At 39.7% G+C, this 19,726-nt stretch overlaps 1 protein-coding gene across 2 annotated transcripts in view; it reads left to right on the top strand.

The window, feature by feature from the left end:
* The first annotated feature begins 6,299 nt into the window (after positions 1-6,299).
* The window catches only part of LOC110554041 (hepatitis A virus cellular receptor 1 homolog), a 30,473-nt gene continuing 17,046 nt past the window's right edge, over positions 6,300-19,726 (top strand). The window contains exons 1-3 of one of the 2 annotated variants that reach the window (XM_021646387.2): positions 6,300-6,377; positions 9,503-9,560; positions 11,092-11,430. In XM_021646387.2, coding sequence (XP_021502062.1) covers positions 9,512-9,560; positions 11,092-11,430 — 388 coding nt within the window. In that variant the 5' untranslated portion in view covers positions 6,300-6,377; positions 9,503-9,511. The remainder of the gene's footprint in view (positions 6,378-9,502; positions 9,561-11,091; positions 11,431-19,726) is intronic. The other variant, XM_060365029.1, reaches the window with a different exon arrangement.

Here is a 19,726-nt window from a genome sequence, read left to right as displayed (position 1 = left end):
CTTTACTTTTTTCTGTCTGGGTAGGGTCTTAGGTTTCTTTTAGGGGAAATACCAGTGCCAGTCATCAGGATATCCAGAAGTCCAGGTAACCAGCAAACCAACAAATGCAGCAAGTGGTCCTCTCTACCTCCTCCAAGCTGCCGCCATTTCTTCCACTGGGCTATCATGTTTATATCCCTCAAAGTCCTCAGAATTTAACTAACTCCAGTTGGTAAAGATTACTCCCTGCACAAAGGCAATCATCAGCTGTGGACAAACTAAAAACCCACACTTGGGATTACAAAAAAACATGTTTACATAAGTGAATTTTTAAAGAAATCAAAACTTCCGTTACACATCTCACCTTTTGTTTTTTAAAAATGACATTTTCTCTAACATTTATAAACTATATACAATGAGAATAATTATGAGAATTATCAGGCAAGAATTATATTTACAATGTCCAGTCCATTCTTATATGGCAATCTTGGAGAAAGTATTCCAGTCTCTATCCTATCTTGCTGAGTCCTAACTTCTGCACCTAAATCACGGTCTTATCATATTTGTATCTATCAACCTAAAAACATTTATCTAGACCTTTTTAGACATAAACCATTAAAAGTTTAATTATAGTAAAACTATGACTCTCTAGTCTTCAATCCCATCAGAGACTTGAGAAATAATATTATCTAAGTATGTAGGAAGCCTAGAACAGACTCCAGAACTATAGAAATGACAAAGACAGTTAACTGCGTAGGCAGTCAACCGAGGTTTCTCTGTGTTGTTGGGGCATTCAATCTTTAGCCTATATGCCCAAAATGTTTGAAAAGCTTTTCTGTGAAGCAGGAAATTTGAAGGACTGGCCTACCTAGTCTCTGCAAAGTTGGACAGTCAATTTCCCAGTGTCCTGCTTGTCAACAATTTGGCCAGCCAGCCTGCTATCAGTAGTTGAAGGACAGTGTAAATGTTAGGTTTTTTTAAAATGCTATTTTATTTGAGGGTTCCTTAAAGCTTATACCTCCCTTCCAACACTCCAGCCCAGGTAGGAGAAAAAGAAGGTTATAAGGGAAAGGGACATAGCCCTCTTTACTTCGTCCTGCTGGGTAGGGTCAAAAGATTCTTTGTGGGGCAATACCAATATCCATCATCAGGATATCCAGAAGTCCAGGTAAGCAGCAAGCCAGCAAACCAGCAAGCCAGCAAGAGTAGCAAGCTGTCCTCCTCTGACTCTTTGAGGCTGCCATCCCGTCTTCCTCTGGAGTATCATATTTATACCCCTCAAAGTCCTCAGAATTCAATTAATTTCAATTGGCAAAGAGCCTGCATGGGGCAAATAGCCTGCTGCTGTGGACAATTTGAATCAGTCCCATATCCCACACCTGGGATTAAAACAAAAACATGTTTACATCCACAAAATTTCCTCCTTTCTTTTTTTTAAATGGCCTTTTCTTATTGTATATAACAATACAATATTATTGTATATACAATACAATTCTTATTGTATATAACAATATAATATACAATATTATTGTTTATACAATACAATTCTTATTGTATATAACAATACAACAACTTATATACAATAAGCATTATGAGAATTATCAGGTAGGACTTACATTTATAATGTCCAGTCCATTCTTATTTGGCATTCTTAGAAAAAGTATCCCACTATCTATCTATCCTATCCTGGTGAGTCCTAAATTCTGCATCTAAATCAATTTCTTATCATAACTTGTATCTGTTAACCTAAAAATATCTATCTAGACCTTAAAACATCTTTTTAAACATAAACCATTGTCTTACACTTAATAGTAGTAAAACTGTGACTGTCTAGTCTCCAACCCCATCAGGGACCTTAGAAGGAAATAACATTATCTAAGTATGTAGGAAGCATAGAACAAACAGCTTCCAGAATGACAGAAAGGACAGAGGCAGTTGACTCCTGAACAGTCACTGGAGGGAGGTCTCTCAGTTTTGTTGGGGTATCCGTCCAATATTCAGTCTACTGGCCCAGAACATCTAACAGCCTTTTCTGTGAAGCAGGAATTTTGAAGGCCTGACCACTTATTCTATATGAAGTTGAACAGTCAATTTTCCAGTGTTCTACTTGTTCACAGTTTGCTCAGACAGGCTGCTATCAGTACTTGGAGGACGGGTTTTTTTGTTTATTTTTTTTGGTAGTTTGTTTGTTTTGTTCTCCAGTGGCTATCTGGTCACATTTTTTTTTCTTTGATGCCCATCATCTTCTTTGAAGTAAATTGGAAGCACTGCCAGGAGCAGTTGTGTCTCTCTGTCAGAAAAGTCTTTTAATATTAAAATATATTTAAATGCCATATTCTGTGGATCTCTGAAGTGTCTGAAGACTATTTTTTTATCTATCTATCTATCTATCTATCTATCTATCTATAGTATCTATCATCTATAGAACAACATTGCTTGTTTCTAGCTATGGACTATCTACTTAACCTTAGAAACATAAACAAGAGATTAAATAAATCTTATTTTGGGACTTAATTAAAGTAGTGTCTAATGAAACTACAAGTAAGATTATTTATAGGTAGCTAACTACTTTGCATCTCCAATCACCTGGAACAGTTTGCAATAGTTAGCTTCCATAAGACTAGAATTTTACCCCACATTTGCAAATGAATTTCATATGTACGATATGTTAAGCAAAAGTTGATCAAAATAACCTTAAATTTCTATCAATATACAATAAATGAGTTGCATATGTATAATACATTAAGAAAAAGTTGAACAATCTTAAATTTCTATCAATATACAATAATCCGTACCAATACATAATATTTGACACAAATAGATTCAGTAATCTATCTTTTATTCTATAATCCTATGCCCCCCTCTTTTTTTCATTCCATTTTTCCCTCCTTTTTTCTAACACTAGCTAAGAGAAAAAGATAGGAGAAAAAGAAAGATAAAGGGGAAAAAGAAAGAGAGCCCTGATTTTAACCTTTACTTTGTTTCTTCCTTTACTGTGACCAATCCATAACTTACCAAACCTCCAGCAACACCCACCCTATTTTTCATTTATTACAATTTATTCACTTTGTATCCCAGCTGTAGCCTCTTCCTCCTTTTTCTCCTCCCATGCCCCTTCCCCAGTCCACTGATAGGGGAGGTCCTTCTCCCCTTCCATCTGACCCTAGCCTCTCAGGTCTCATCAGGACTGGCTGCATTGTCTTCCTCTGTGGCCTGGTAAGGGTACTCTACCATCCCACATACACCAGAGGGAGTGATCAAAGAGCCAGCCACTGAGTTAATTTCAGAAACAGCTCCTGTTCCCCTTACTAGGACACCCACTTGAAGACTGAGCTGGCATGGGCTACATCTGTGTTGGAGTTCCAGGTTATCTCCATGAATGATCCTTGGTTCGAGTATCAGTCTCAGAAGAGTCCTGTGCCCAGATGTTTTGGTTCTGTTGCTCTCCTTGTGGAGTTCCTGTTCTCTCCAGGTCTTTCTGTATATCCCTCCTTTCATAAGATTCCCTGTACTATGCCCAAAGTTTGTCTATGAGTCTCAGCCTCTGCTTTGATACCCTGCTGGGAAGAGTCTTTCAGAGGTCCTCTGTGGTAGGCTCCTGTCTTGTTCCTTGTTTTCACCGTCTTCTGATATCTATCCGGTTTGCCTTTCTGAATGAGGATTGATCCTCTTACCTAGGGTCCTCCTTGCTTAGCTTCTTTAGGTGTACAGATTTTAGTGTGATTATCCTATATTATATGTCTAATATCCACTTATAAGTGAGTATATGTTCTTAAAATTATTTTTTGTTGTCTGGGGAAAACATCTTTTTGGGTACCCTTAAAAAATTAGCTAAGCATTGGAAAAGCTAGCTGTACTTCTCCTTCCCTCAGTTTCTGTGTTTTCTTTTTAGTCTTTGTGTTTTCTGTTGAGTTCTCTGGGATGATCATTTGGGCTAGCCCTTTTGAAGTTGATCTGGATGTGGATTCTTGAGGAAACAGTAACTGAGGCAATCTGTGAGTCTGGGATACTTGTTTTATCTTCATTGTTATCTGGTCTTTTGCTCTGAAAATAAACAATCTTTTAAAGGTAATGTTATAGGTACATTTTTCATCATGAGGACCAGGTAGTCAATAATATGTATTTATCATGTGACAACATTCAAGTTGCAGCTAGTAGGAGATTTTTTCTGGTCAAATCTAATATTTATAAGTTTTGTTGGTAACCATATCTTTTTCATTCCCTGTAGAGAGATAAGCATAACCACGTACCCATCTCAAAACTATCGCAGGCTTCCATTCTTTTGTCAATATGTCCTTATAATAAATGGGTTGATCTGTTTCTATAGATTTTTCTATAAACCAGTGTCTCTCAGATGCTTTTGTTACTTTTTCACCATCATTAAGAAAATTTAGGTGCTGGAGAGAAGGCTCAGAGGTGAAGAGCACTGGCTGCTCTTCCAGAGGTCCTGAGTTCAATTCCCAGCAGACACTGGTGGCTCACAACGATCTATAATGAGGTTTGGTGCCTTTTCTGGCTTGTAGGCAGAATACTGTATAAATAATATATAAAGCATTAAAAAAGAAAGAAAGGAAAGAAGGTAGGAGGGAAGGAAGGAAGGAAGGAAGGAAAAGAAAGAAAGAAAGAAAATTTAGAGTTATCAGAGCATTATTTACCCTGTCCCTGGGGGGTCCTTATTCTCCTCTTTTGTTTAATAAGTATCTATTTTAAAGTATGATTAGCTCTTTCTACAGCTGCCTGTCCTGTAGGATTGTGTGGTGTACCAGTAATGTGCTTTCTATTATAATATGCAAAGAATTTCTTCTTTTATATTATATTAATTATATATAATATAATTATTATATTATATTATATATAATTTTATATTATATTAATATTTTATATTATAATATGCAAAGAATTACTGGACACATATGCAGGAACATTATCAGTCTTAATTTGTGCAGGTATTCCCATAATTGCCATTATTTCCAACAAATGTGTAGTTACACAATCTGCCTTTTCAGGATTTAAGGCAGTTGCCCATTGGAACCCTGAATATGTATCTATGATATGGTGTTCATACCTTTGTTTTCCAAATTCTGCAAAATGAAACACATTCATCTTCCAGATTTAATTTCTATTGGTACCTCTAGAGGTACTTCCAGCAGGTAATGGAGTTTGGTTACACAGAGAATATATAGGACATTTTGTTCTTGTTGTTGTTGTTATTTCTTTGGCTTCTTGCCAAGTGATAGAGCCTTTTTTTTAAACCTTTGCTGTTAACATGGCGTTATGCATGAAATTATGAGGTTTCTAACGTATTTTCTATTAGTAATTGATCAATTTCCTCATTTCCTTCTGCCAATGTACCTGGCAAGCCTGTATAATATTGAGTATATAATAGATAGTTTCTATTTCTGATGGCCTGTTGCAATTGCATAACTAACAAAAGGCAATTCTGAGTTATCAGAAATAAATTCAGCAGTTTCTATGTGCAAAACAACTCTGCATACTGAGAGTCAGTAATTATACTAAGAGATTCAGAAAAATCTAATACCATAAGGATTGCATACAATTCAGAGTTTTGAACTGAGGTATATGGGCTTTTGATCACCTTGCTTATTTTGTCTGACTGATATGCTGCCCTTCCCATCTTGTTTGAATCAGTATAGAATGTTGGTGCCTCTGGAATTGGTGTTCCCTTTACAATTTGTGGAAGAATCCAATTAATTTTTTTGGTAAACTGTATATGTTTGCTTTTAGGATGTTTGTTATTAATTTCTTCCAAATAGTTACTACACACATTAGGACGGAGTTAGCTGAATGGCAGAGCAGTATGTATAGTTAGTCAGCTTTTACTTCTGCCTCTGCACCAGGACCCTCACTGGTTCTATCTCTATTCCATCCAGTTTCTGGCTTTCGGTTTATCCATTTGAAAATTGAGACAGTTGGTCCAGTGGTTCAAAATCCCTTTCTGCAGGAATTTTCTAAATGTCAGCATGATTTCTGGCCAGGTGTCTGAACTCAAATGAAGACCTTTGCTGAAGTGTTAGGGTTTTCAGCAGAAAATTAGCTTTTGTTTGTTTGTTTGTTTGTTTTTGGAGATAGGGTGTCACTGTGTAGACCAGGTTGGCCTTGAACTCAGAAGATCCCCTTGCCTCTGCTTCCAAAGTGCTATTTTAAGTATTTTGTGATAGTCTCTTTTAGTTGGTGAGCAGATACTATCAGGCAAAAAGATTGTGGAACCAGACAGACTCAAATTTCAAACCAAAAGCTTTAAGGTGTGGCCAAGCAATAAGGCTCCTGGAATTCTGGGAGAGACTGTCTTTCTCCACCAGCAGCTCTGAAGAGTGCAACAGCAGCAGCAGAGGACCAGAAAAGAAGACTAAACACGAGGCTGTGACTCTTGCTTCTTGGTGAGTACAGTCTTCTGCAGGCTCACACTGGAGAGAAGCAGTGAGAACAGAATAGAAACCCCAAGGAGTGGATTTGCAAATGGGATGATGTGGGATTCTATATGGGACATGGGGACAATGACGAGTTTCTTGACATTAGGGCAACTTACATTTCCATAGAGTCTCACAGAGAACAGGCTAGACACAAATGAAGACAAAATAAGCCAGAGAATGAGAAGGAGCCAGAAGATTAGAAAGATTGCTAGAGTTGGTTTGAGCCCGAAAGAGAAGCCAGTTTGAGTCACTCATCTTGAAGAGGAGTCTGAGCCTGAAAAGCTGGGTTGAAACTGCCAGCTAAAGTTCAGAAAGAGCAAGAAAGGGTGAGCTCAATCCGAGTAAGTCTTAGTGACCGAAAACATTCTAAGCCTAGATAAGACTGTATGGATGCAAGAAGCATCCAGGACTAGGCCTAGGTTAGCAGACAGAAGCAGTAAGCCTCCAAAACAACAATTACCTCAGGGGAATAATAGTTTCTTTCACAGGTAAGGAACTAGCTCCCTGCTCCTTGAGAGAGCTGTGAGCCAGGGTTGTGACTGGGACATGACATGGTCTGGTTATGCATTTACCATCTGTTGTAAATCATCTGTTAATTGTTCACTCACCCATGTAAGTTGTTTGCACAAGCCTGGATACTTTAAATCCCTATTGTGCCGAATCATACTCCTCCATTCCCAGTTTATTAGGGATAACTGCAATGGAATTAAAAATCTTTTCAAAAATCCTTATTGACATTGGGATCTGGCCTGGTCTTAGGCCGTAGTGAAACTAGAATGAAGACATTTTGACTTCCAAATGAATAAGGCCTGTTCTAATTCTGTGAGGGCCACCTCGGCATTTGTTCTCCTATCTGTTGACAGTGCCAATGCGGCCAGCCCTTGAGCCATGAGGTGGCTCACAGATAAAGGTGCTTGCCACCAATCCTGAGTTGAACTCCCGGGGCCTGTATTATAGAAGGAGCAAACCTACTCCACAGAGTTGTTCTCAGACTACACGTGTGCCCTGGCATGCTCCTGTGCTGCCTGGCACAAAAATATTTAAATGTAATTTTCAAAAATTGGAAAAATGTAGCTTATATTCCAAAGGAAACAAGCAGTGATTCTGAACTAAACTGGAGTGACCAAGGCTCAGTACCATGATGTACGCTAGTTTTTCCTAAATGAGGAAAAGGTTGTGTGAATTTTTTAGTCCCCCAAAATTAGGAAGCTATAAATCAATGCATTTTCTAAGGGTCCATGTGGAACTTTCAGGCAGATGGGCCACAGCAGAAGGTAGAAATCAATCTCTCTCCCTCGCTCTTTTTCTCTCTCTCCTTGTTTTTGAGACAGGGCTTCTCTGTGTAGCTACAGTTTTCTTGTAACTCATTCACACTGTAGAATAGCCTGGTCTCACACTCAGAGATCTGCTTACCTCTGCTTCCATAGAGCTGGGATTAAAGTTTTGTGCCTTCACAGCTATGCCAGAAATCTTTTTTTAACTTTATGGTTGGTGATGGCTACCTGTGTGAAAATGTCACAGTTCATTCCAGAGGTTGTTCCTGATCGTCACAAGGGTGTTAGCTGAGAGGCAGGGGTTGGTAATAAATAGCTACCGAAGTGAATTGTTGCTATTTATAGCTCTTGAAGAGCACCTTTCCATCCCCCCCCACAGTCTCTCTGCAAGATCTTCACAGGTGTGGCTTCTACAGGGAACTACAGCTCAAACTCTGGTGGCTGAGATGGCGTCACGTGTTCCTCTCAGACATGTAAAAACAAGAATAAAAGGATTTCTAGCAACCAGCAAGGTGCTTACTCCATGTAGATCTCATTTATTACTCAGTTCAATTCCAAAATGTGGAGAAGGTTCCCAAGGAAGGCTATTAGCCATCCCTGCCTATTCCCTTCATTTTATAAGCGAATAGGCCATAGGCCACCCTGTGAGATGGCTCAATGACAGTGAGCTGTGTCAAGAAGGTAGCCAACTGTGTGAGACAGGGAATGCCCATGTACATGACCCTTAGTAGAATTCTAAAGTGACAGAATGGTGGTTTTCATGTTCTTCCAACTACTTTCATGTCAAAAAATGAAATAGCTGTGTCTCATGTGGGTTTTATATGTTCTACAGTTGTCTAATGTCCATTAGAATTCCTGTTAAAATTCCCAGTGTTTGGCCATCAGTATGCATCACTAGTTTTCTGATCTCCTCTAAGTGCAGAGGCTGTTAGTATGAATAGCGTGGGCCCCGAGGCATGAATGCTGAGCTCATGGAGGGTTCAGGAAACCTATTCCTATTTTTAAGACTGGTGACAGGTTCCATTTCCTCTCTGAGAGGAAGTCAGAGAATCTTCAAACCAGAAATGGAGTTAATGAAGTACTAGTCAGGATTACTCATGGTTTTATGGTTGAGCAATTAAGAAGCAAAAGCTGAAATCTAGAAGTTGGAATCTAAAGACATGTAACATCCTCCATAAATGGGCTTAAAAGTAGCTGCCCTAAGGTTTCCATGAGGATTTGCTGTTGTGAGTAAATAGCCCAGTGTCTCCTTCACAGCAGATTCTCTGTAAAGCTGAGCAAACATTAGTGCTATTTTACCTAGGAGGATATCTAGGCATGGAGGGTTTCTGTGAATTGAAGGTTTGGATCTGTACCCAATGTTTTTGTAGGTGTCTCTAGACATCCCTCAGGAAGATGTGGTTTCAGTCACTGTGTGTTGCACCATGAGAGATGCTTTACAGTCTCACTCAGTCCATCTTGCTACTGATAAACTTGGTTGAGATTTAGGGACCATCCACTGGTGCACTGAGCAGAAACATCTTTGTGTCCACCAGGGGGCAAGTGCATCTTTGCCAAAAGGCTGGTCTTGGCTTAGAGTTCTATCAAGGGACCACACTCTCACCTCTGCCTTCAGTTTTCTCTGCTGCCATATTTGTTGTAACCAGAAGTGATATAGATGGCTATATGTGAGGAAGACTTGGAAAAAGAATGTGTTTGGGAGGACAGGATGTCCTAGAACAGAGACCTATGTGATTCATACAGTCAGAATGGAGATCTGCTCAGACATACAATCCCGAGTGCCATGGCTAACCCAAGTGTCTTGTCCTTGTCCATCAGGTCAATACCATGATTCAGGCTCAAGTCTTCATTTTAGGCCTCATGCTCCTTCTTCCAGGTAAGTGAGCAGATGAGGTGGGGATGCTGAGGAGGCAGAAGAGATGACAATTCCTTGAGCTTTTTTGATCTATGAGCTGTGTAGCGAGCAGAGAACCAGGACAAACTGTCACTCCAAAGCTTGTTTGACCTGTATGAATTTTAAAACAGACAGATAAATAAACATGATCTACAGGATTAAGTGAGGCAAGGGGTAAAAAAATGCCCGTATGCATGTGATGGACAAGCAAGGATGAGTACATGTGCCTGCATGTGTTGGACGAGTAAAGATGGTCGTAAGTGCATGCATGTGATAGTCAGAGGTTAATAAGAAATCAGAAACAGTGCTTTCCATGCATGGTGGCTGGTCAGAGTCAGCCTTCATTATACTTCTTTGTGCCTTTTTGTTTATTTAAACCATTGCCAATTGTGTAACTTAAAAACATTCTAATTAAAAACATTCCATTAAAAGGGCAAAAGAAGAAAGAACGTAGTTGTCTTTGAGACAGAGTCTAAATTAGTTGATGCTGGCCTCAGACTCTGTAGGTAGCTGAGGATCACCTCAAACTTTTGATCCTCCTGCCTGTACCTTCCAGGAACTGGAACCGAGATCACTGGTGAGAAATAAAGTATATTCCTATGACGTAATTAAAAGAGCATGCATTTTATTTGTGATCCTAAAAAAAATGGTATTTGGCAAAATTAGTTATGTGTGCCCCAGCAGGGAATAAACTCATTTAATCCAGCAAGGAATGAGTGTTCTCAGATTGTGTGCCTAACTCATAGCGTAGGCCTGCATATAGGTGATTAGTTAGTGAATCGCACAGTTCATTGTTTTGTGCCTTTGTTTCGTATTTGTTTGTTTCCTGTGATGTGGATCCAACACAGAGCCTGGCATAGGCTAGCCAAGCATTGTATCATTGAACTACATCCTCAGCCCTTTGAGTTGCTTTAAAGACCACTGTGGGAGGTATCACTATTAGGAATTTTATTGCATCATTTCCATAAGAATGATGTTTAATTACTTCAGTTGTTAAAATTGCATCATTAAGTTGTTGGTTGCATATTCTCTGACTGTGTTGTCTTTCTCAAATTTTGGAACGTCACCCCAACTTATAAGAAGGGATGGCTGCTCCCAACTTATAAGAAGGGATGGCTGCTCAGTGGGTTTTTGCTTGTTTGTTTGTCTTGTGGGAGTTTGAAGTCAGCTTGGTTTATGCAGCAAGTTGCAGAACAGCCAACGCTACAAAGTGAGACCCTGGCTCAAAACACCAAATAATAACAAAAATTAAGTTGTAATTCCCTGCACTCCCCCACCCACCCATATACCAGTGCACATACACCATACACACACACACACAACAAAGAAAAACACCAATGATGAGGAAGGGTGGGGCTGTACAGCACTTGCCTGTCTTTCCTGATACCCTAAGTTTAATTGTACATGAGTCCCATCCCCCTTTAATTTTCTGAAAAGAAATAAAAACAAAAATTTAGGAAAACGTTGGATACTAATTCTCCACCTCTCCCCTTCTCCCTTTTTGAAATCACAGGTGCTGTGGATTCTTACAGAGTAGTGAGGGGGCTGGTGGGTCACCCTGTCACACTTGCATGTACTCAGGTAGCACCTGATGGAGTCAAAACCACATGTTGGGGCCGAGGGGAATGCCCGCTTTCTCAATGCGCAAACACGCTTATCTGGGCCAATAGAAATCGAGTCACTTATCAGAGGAGCCACCGATACCAGCTCAAGGGGTATATTTCAAAAGGAAATGTGTCCTTGACGATAGAGGACGCTGTTCAGAGTGACAGTGGCCTGTACTGTTGTCGAATGCAGTTGCCTGGATGGCTCAGCGATCTCAAATTGACTTTTTCGTTGGAAGTTAAACCAGGTAAGCATTCTTTGTTTTCTTTGTTTATTTTTGCAAGAGAATGGAGTCCTCTGTTTGCTAATAATTTGGCCTTTTCCTATAACAAGGAAACAGAAGGTCCTTATGAACATGTTCATCATGAGATGCTTGCTTTTGATTTTTTAAAAAGAGATCATCTCGTGTCCTGAGAATACAAATTTATGCCACAAAACCTAGCCTTAAATATTCTCTTTTGAATAAGCAGAACAACTTTATTTGCTTGGATGAGGTCCTAAAATCAATATAATTCAAAACCATGAGCTAAGTCAGCATCCGTGTGCTAACTGTACTTGGGACAGTCTTGTTTGTTCATGAAACTGCATTCGCCTTCCATCCTGAAACAGGGGGGAGCTTTATTTAAGATGAATGTATTTAACTTTAAAAATTGCCTCTGTGGCTGGAGAGAAGGCTCAGAGGCTGATCTTCCAAAGGTTCTGATTTCAATTCCCTGACAACCACAAGGTGGCTCATTACCATCTGTAATAAGATCTGGTGCCCTCTTCTGGCATTCAGGCACACATACAGGCAGAACACTGTATGAATACTGAATAAATAAATCTTTTTTTTAAAAAGTTATGGTACATTTTATTTATTGCTGCTATCAATTATAAACATTGCCTTTTGGCTCTTGTCCTCATATAGTTTATAAAGATCTTTTAAAAAAAGAATTGTCTCTTTTCTGTAATTATATCTTAGGAATTATGTCTTAGGACCATTCTCAACACTGTAAAACTATAAGAGCTCTGAACTGAAAAGCAATGCTGTTGCTGTGCACATGAGCTGGCTTCAACAATGGTCAGCTGACTCTCTGAGCACAGGCCAGTGTAGAGGAGGGGAACTCTACTCTCTGCCCTGCCTTGCTTGGATTTTTGAAATAGGTCTCACACCATATCACAAAAAACACTGAAAAATGGAAATATCCTGATAGGAAAGTGATTTCCTCCAACACCAGTTCACTGGTCATTCGTCAGGGTAATAAAAGATGAGCTGCAGTGGTGAGTCTATTAGAGACTCTGATACACACTCCCCTCTAGTGAGCTTTGTTAGAATGAAGAAGCTTCAAGGCCATGATCAGACCTCAAGTTGGGAGGGAGAACATTAGACTGAAACAACACAATATATGACATTCATATCCTGATGGGGGTATGAAGAGGCTTACAGAGAAGGCGATGCTTGCTTCTTGGTAAAACCTGGAGAGGAGCTTCATTAGAAGCAGGAATGTGAAAGAGAGAGGTGGGGAGGAATAGAGAGAGAGTGGTAGCTGCTGTGACTGGAACAGCAGGACAGACAGAGAGGATTCTCTTCAGAGAGTAGCCTTCAAAATGATCTTCTCAGCAGTCCCCCTGAGGAGTCTGAGACCCATCCCCAGAACAAAGGGAAAGTCTGACTTTCATAATCTTTTAGTGATGAGAGTTTGCTATCATGTGATTTAGTTCACCATAGCATAAACGACAGAGCGTGGAGCAGTCAGAAGTTGGTTAGGTCCCTAAATCAGGGGCTGCTGTTAGGGCACATAACAGAGATCTTAACTGTGTCTCAGGGAGGAGCAGGGAGGTGTGGCTTGACCTGTTGGATCTGATCTAAAGGCACAAGCCCATGCTCTAACAGCAAGAAGTTCATGAAAACCTCAAATCTGGACTCCTGACTCATTCTTTTTCTTTCTTTATTTATTTTTTCTTTATTTAATTTTATTTATTCTTTTCTTTTTCTGAGATAGGGTTTCTCTCTGTAGCTTTGGCTGTCCTGGAAGTTGTTCTGTAGACCAGGCTGGCCTTGTACTCTCAAAGACCCTCCTGCCTCTGCCTCTCAGACACATTTCACATTTTCATTCTTGATTATAGATATGCTTATTTTCTCACACTGACTAAAATGGTAGGTTTATGAGCACTTCCTGGCTTCTAGTGTTGTTCCTAATCTGCTTTTTACTAAGGACTTATGCCAACGATAAAAATCAATACTAACTTGTCTCTATATTTTTTTAAATTAAATCATTATTCTCTAGGTTCTCACCTTCTAGACTTTGTTATTCATTCATCTATTAATGTATTCTTATGTTAAATTTGATTTTTTTTTCTTTTATTTTTTTTTTATCAGTTACATTTTATTAACTCTGTATCCCAGCCGTGTCCCGATCCCTCATTCCCTCCCAGGCCCTCCCTCCCTCCACCATCTCCACCATGCCCCTTTCCAAGTCCACTGATGGGGGGAACCTCCTCCCCATTCATCTGATCCTGTTTTATCAGGTATCTTCAGGACTGGCTGCAAAGCCCTCCTCTGTGGCCTAACAGGACTGCTCCTCCCTTCGGGGGTGGGGAGACCAAAGAGCCAGTCATCGAGTTCCTGTTAGAAATAGTCCCTGTTCCCCTCACTTTGGGAAACCAATTGGTTACTGAGCTACCACAGGCTACATCTGAGTGGAGGTTCTAGGTTATATCCATACATGGTCCTTGGTTGAATGTCAGTCTCAGAAAAGACCCTGTGCCCAGATATATTTGGTCCTTGTGGAGCTCCTATCCTTTCCCCATCAGACTAACTCCCCTTCTTTCTTATGATTCCCTGTACTCTGCCAAAGGTTTGGTCATGAGTCTTTGCTTTGAAAACACTGCTAGTTAGAGTCTTTCAGATGCGCTCAGTAGACTCCTGTCATACGTTCAATGCACATCCCATCTGTCTTTCTAAATGAGGATTGATCATCTTACCCCATGTCCGCTCAATTGATTATCTTTTTTAGGTGTATAGATTTCATTATGTTTATCATATCTTATAGGTCTATATAAGTGAGTATATCCCATGTTTGTCTTTCTCCTTCTGGGATATTTCACTCAGAATGATCTTTTCTAGATCCCACCATTTGCCTGCAAATTTCATGATTTCCTCCTTTTTGATTGCTGAGTAGTATTCCATTGTATAAAAATACCACAATTTCTGTACCCATTCCACCGTTGATGGACATCTGGGTTGTTTCCAGGTTCTGGCTATTACAAATAGAGCTGCTATAAACATGGTTGAGCAAGTGTCCTTTTTGTGTACTTGAACAAACTTTGGGTATATACCTAGCAGTGGTATAGCTGGGTCTGGAGGAAGCACTATTCCTATTTGTCTTAGAAAGCGCCAGATAGCTTTCCAGAGTGGTTGTACCAGTTTACATTCCCACCAGCAGTGGAGGAGGGTTCCCCTTTCTCCACAACCTCTCCAGCATGTGTTATCGCTTGAGTTTTTCATCTTGGCCATTCTGATGGGTGTAAGGTGATATCTCAGGGTCGTTTTGATTTGCATTTCCCTGATGGCTAATGAGGATGAGCATTTCTTTAAGTGTTTTTCTGCCATTTGATATTCCTCTGTCGAGAATTCTCTGTTTAGCTCTGTTCCCCATTTTTTAATTGGATTACTTGGATTGCTGCTTTTCAGCTTCTTTAGTTCTTTGTATATACTGGATATTAGTCCTCTGTTAGATATAGGGTTAGTGAAGATTCTTTCCCAATCTGTAGGCAGTCGTTTTGTTTTGATGACGGTATCCTTTGCTTTACAGAAGCTTTTCAGTTTCATGAGGTCCCATTTATTGATTGTTGCTCTTAGAGCCTGTGCTGTTGGTGTTCTGTTCAGGAAGTTGTCTCCTGTGCCAATGAGTTCTAGGCTGTTCCCCACTTTTTTTTCCAATTGATTTAGGGTATCTGGTTTTATGTTGAGGTCCTTGATCCACTTTGACTTTAGTTTTGTGCAGGGTGATAAATATGGATCTATTTTCATTTTTCTGCATGTAGACATCCAGTTGGTCCAGCACCATTTGTTGAAGATGCTGTCTTTTTTCCATTGAATGGAATTGGCTTCTTTGTCGAATATCGAGTATTCATAGGTGTGTGGATTTATTTCTGGGTCTTCTATGCGGTTCCATTGATCCTCCTTTCTGTTTCTATGCCAGTACCATGCAGTTTTTATTACTGTTGCCCTGTAGTACAGCTTGAGATCAGGAATGGAGATACCTCCAGATGATCTGTTGTTGTACAGGATCGTTTTGGAGATTCTGGGTTTTTTGTTTCTCCATATGAAGCTGAGAATCTTTTTTTCAAGGTCTGTAAAGAATTGAGTTGGTATTTTGATGGGAATTGCATTGAATCTGTAGATTGCTTTTGGCAGTATGGCCATTTTCACAATGTTAATCCTACCAATCCATGAGCACGGGAGATCTTTCCATCTTCTGATATCTTCTTCGATTTCTTTCTTCAGAGACTTGAAGTTTTTCTCAAACAGGTCTTTCACTTGCTTGGTTAGAGTCACACCAAGGTACTTTATGTTATTAGTGGCTATTGTGAAGGGTGTTGTTTCCCTAATTTCTTTCTCAGCCTTTTTGTCTTTGGTATATAGGAGGGCTTCTGATTTTTTTGAGTTGATTTTGTATCCTGCCACTTTGCTGAAGGTGTTTATCAGCTGAAGGAGTTCTCTGGTTGAATTTTTGGGGTCGCTCATGTATACTATCATGTCATCTGCAAATAGTGACACTTTGACCTCTTCCTTTCCGATTTGTATCCCCTTGATCTCCTTTAGTTGTCTTATTGCTCTGGCTAGGACTTCAAGTACTATGTTGAAGAGATATGGGGACAATGGACAGCCTTGTCTTGTCCCTGATTTCAGTGGGATTGATTTAAGTTTCTCTCCATTGAGTTTGATGTTAGCTATAGGCTTCTATATATTGCCTTTACTATGTTTAGGTATGTGCCTTGTATCCCTGATCTCTCCAAGACTTTAAACATGAATGGGTGTTGGACTTTGTCAAATGCTTTTTCGGCATCTAAGGAGATGATCATGTGGTTTTTCTCCTTCAGTTTGTTTATGTAGTGGATTACATTGATGGATTTCCGTATGTTGAACCACTCTTGCATGCCTGGGATGAAGCCTACTTGGTCATGGTGGATGATATCTTTGATGTGTTCTTGGATTCGGTTTGCAAGTATTTTATTGAGTATTTTTGCGTCAATGTTCATAAGAGAGATAGGCCTAAAGTTCTCTTTTTTTGTTGGGTCTTTGTGTGGTTTAGGTATTAAGGTGACTGTGGCTTCATAGAATGAGTTTGGTAGTGTTCCTTCTGTTTCTATTTTGTGGAATAGCTTGAGGAGAATTGGAGTTAGCACTTCTTTGAAGGTCTTGTAGAATTCTGCGCTGAAGCCATCTGGTCCAGGGCTTTTTTTGGAGGGGAGACTGTTAATGACTGCTTCGATTTCCTTGGGAGATATAGGGCTATTCAGTCTTTCTACCTGATCTTGACTTAGTTTTGGTAGATGGAATCTTTCAAGAAAATTATCCATTTCATTTAGATTCTCAAATTTTGTGGCATATAGGCTTTTGTAGTATGACCTAATAATTGTTTGGATTTCCTCAATGTCTGTGGTTATGTCCCCATTTTCATTTCTGATTTTGCTGATCTGGATAGTTTCTCTCTGCTTTTTAGTTAGTTTGGCTAAGGGTTTGTCTATCTTGTTGATTTTCTCAAAGAACCAGCTTTTTGTTTCATTGATTCTTTGGATAGTTTTATTTGTTTCTAGTTGATTGATTTCAGCCCTTAGTTTGATTATTTCCAGCCGTCTGCTCCTTTTGGGTGTATCTGCTTCTTTTTGTTCTAGGGTTTTCAGTTGGGCCATTAAGTTGTTTGTATGTGATGTTACGAATTTCTTCTTGCAGGCACTTAGTGCTATAAATTTTCCTCTGAGCACTGCTTTCAATGTGTCCCATAAATTTGGGTATGTTGTGCCTTCCTTTTCATTGAATTCTAGGAAGTCTTTAATTTCTTTCTTTATTTCTTCCTTAACCCAGCTGTCATTGAGTAGTAAGTTGTTTAGTTTCCATGTGCGTGTCGGCTTTTTGTTGTTTCTGTTGTTGTTGAGGTCGAGCTTTAGTCCATGGTGGTCAGATAGTATACAAGGGATTATTTCAATCCTTTTGTATCTGTTGAGGCTTGCTTTGTGGCCCACTATATGGTCTATTTTGGAAAAGGTTCCATGGGGTGCTGAAAAGAAGGTGTACTCTTTTGAGTTTGGGTGAAATGATCTGTAGACGTCTATTAGGTCCATTTGATTTAGGGATTCTGTGAGTGCTTTTATTTCCCTATTTGGTGTCTGTCTAGTTGATCTGTCCCTTGGTGAGAGTGGAGTGTTGAAGTCTCCCACTATTAAGGTATTAGGATCAATGTATGATTTAAGCTTTAATAATGTTTAATTTACGAATGTCGGTGCTCTTGTATTCGGGGCATAGATATTCAAGATTGTGATGTCCTCTTGGTGGATTTTTCCTTTGATGAGAATATAGTGGCCCTCCTTATCTTTTTTGATTAACTTGGGTTGAAAGTCTATTTTATTAGATATTAGGATGGCTACTCCAGCTTGTTTTCTGGAACCGTTTGCTTGAAAAACAGTTTTCCAGCCCTTTACTCTGAGGTAGTGTTTGTCTTTGTTGCATAGGTGTGTTTCTTGGATGCAACAGAATGTTGGATCCTGTTTCCTTAACCATTCTGTTAGCCTGTGTCTTTTTATTGGTGAGTTGAGTCCATTGATATTGATAGATAATAGTGACCAATGCATGTTAGTTCCTTTTGTAATGGAGTCGTTGATCTAACCCTGATTCATTGCTTGTTTTCTTTTCATTTTTGTTGGGACATTATCTGTATGCCCTGTTTTCTTGGGTGAATTTGTTTTCATTGGATTGGAGTTTTCCTTCTAGTATCTTCTGTAGGGATGGTTTGCTGTGTAGATATTGTATAAATTTAGTTTTGTCATGGAATATTTTGTTTTCTCCATCTATGTTGATTGAAAGCTTTGCAGGGTATAGTAGTCTGGGTTGACATTTGTGATCTCTTAGAGTCTCCATGATACTTGCCCAGGCCCTTCTGGCTTTCATAGTTTCTGATGAGAAGTCCTGCGTGATTCTGATAGGTCTACCTTCATATGTTACTTGGCCTTTTTCCCTTGCTGCTTTTAATATCTTTTCTTTGTTCTGTAGATTTAGTGTTTTGACTATGATGTGACGTGATGTGTTTCTTTTCTGGTCTAGTCTATTTGGAGTTCTGTAGGCCTCTTGTATATTTATGGACATCTCTTTCTTTAAGTTGGGAAAATTTTCTTCTATGATTTTCTTGAAAATATTTTCTGGACCTTGGAGTCTGGAGTCTTCTTTTTCGTGAATTCCTATTATTCTTAGATTTTGTCTTTTCATAGCATCCTTGATTTCTTGGATATTTTGTGATTGGAACTTTTCTGATTTTACTTTTTCTTTGAGAGAAGTATCCATTTCTGCAAGTGTGTCTTCAGCTCCAGAGATTCTCTCTTCCATCTCTTGTATTCTGTTGGTGATGCTTACTTTTGTGGTTCCTGATCTTTTCTCCAAGTTCTCCAGCTCAAGGGTTTTCTCATTTTGTGTTTTCTTTATTGATTCTAATTCTGTTTTCATGCCTTGCACCATTTCTTTCATGTGTTTGAATTTGGATTCCTGTCTCTCTACGATGGCCTCTATTTCTTTTTTCATTTCCTTCTTATATGCCACTAATTTTTCCTCTACTTGTGTATCTATTTGTTTGGCTATGTTTGCCTGTGTTTCTTTAAGGATATTGTCTATTTCTTCTTTCTTTGCCTCCAATTGACTGGCCATCTCTTTGAAAGACTTGTTCATTTCCTCCTTATGAGCCTCAAATAATTGGGCAAGCATGGCTTTAAAATCATTTTCCTGTGCTTCTGCTGAATTGGTGTATCCATCGATTTTGGGGTTTGCTGGTGAAGTCATGATGTCCTGATTTATGTTGGAAGTGTTCTTTCGCCTACCTCTGGCCATTGGCTTATCTGAAACCTTCCCTGTTTGTTTTTGGATTCTGCAGATCAGACTGGTGCTGTCTCTCTCTGGTGTCTGGAGAGTTCTTCAGGAAGCTGAGCACTCTCAGCGTGTGCTGAGGACTAGCTGTACCTGTGGGAGGAAAGTACGCAGGCGCAAACGGGGCAAATGCACGCGTGTGTGTGCGCGCGCGCGCGCGCGCGCGTGTGTGTCTGTGTGTGTAAGTGTGCGTGGATGAGTTTCTCAAGGGACAGAGTGATGGCTAATGTTGAACCCTTGAGTGTGTGGGAGGGGCTCTGTACTGTATATGTCGCAGGCGCTAATGATGATCGCAGCGCAATTTCTGGTATTAACTGTCTTAGCTCCTCAATCAGGCCCACAGGGCAGGAACTTCAATGTCCCTAGTGCCCCTCTGTTTCCCAAAGTGGGTATGTGGGTGGGAGGGGGGTTCGATGCCTGGCTTCTGATT

Source organism: Meriones unguiculatus, chromosome 11 (assembly GCF_030254825.1).
Source record: "Meriones unguiculatus strain TT.TT164.6M chromosome 11, Bangor_MerUng_6.1, whole genome shotgun sequence".
NCBI lineage: Eukaryota > Metazoa > Chordata > Mammalia > Rodentia > Muridae > Meriones > Meriones unguiculatus.
This window is presented reverse-complemented; position numbering and strand designations above follow the sequence as displayed.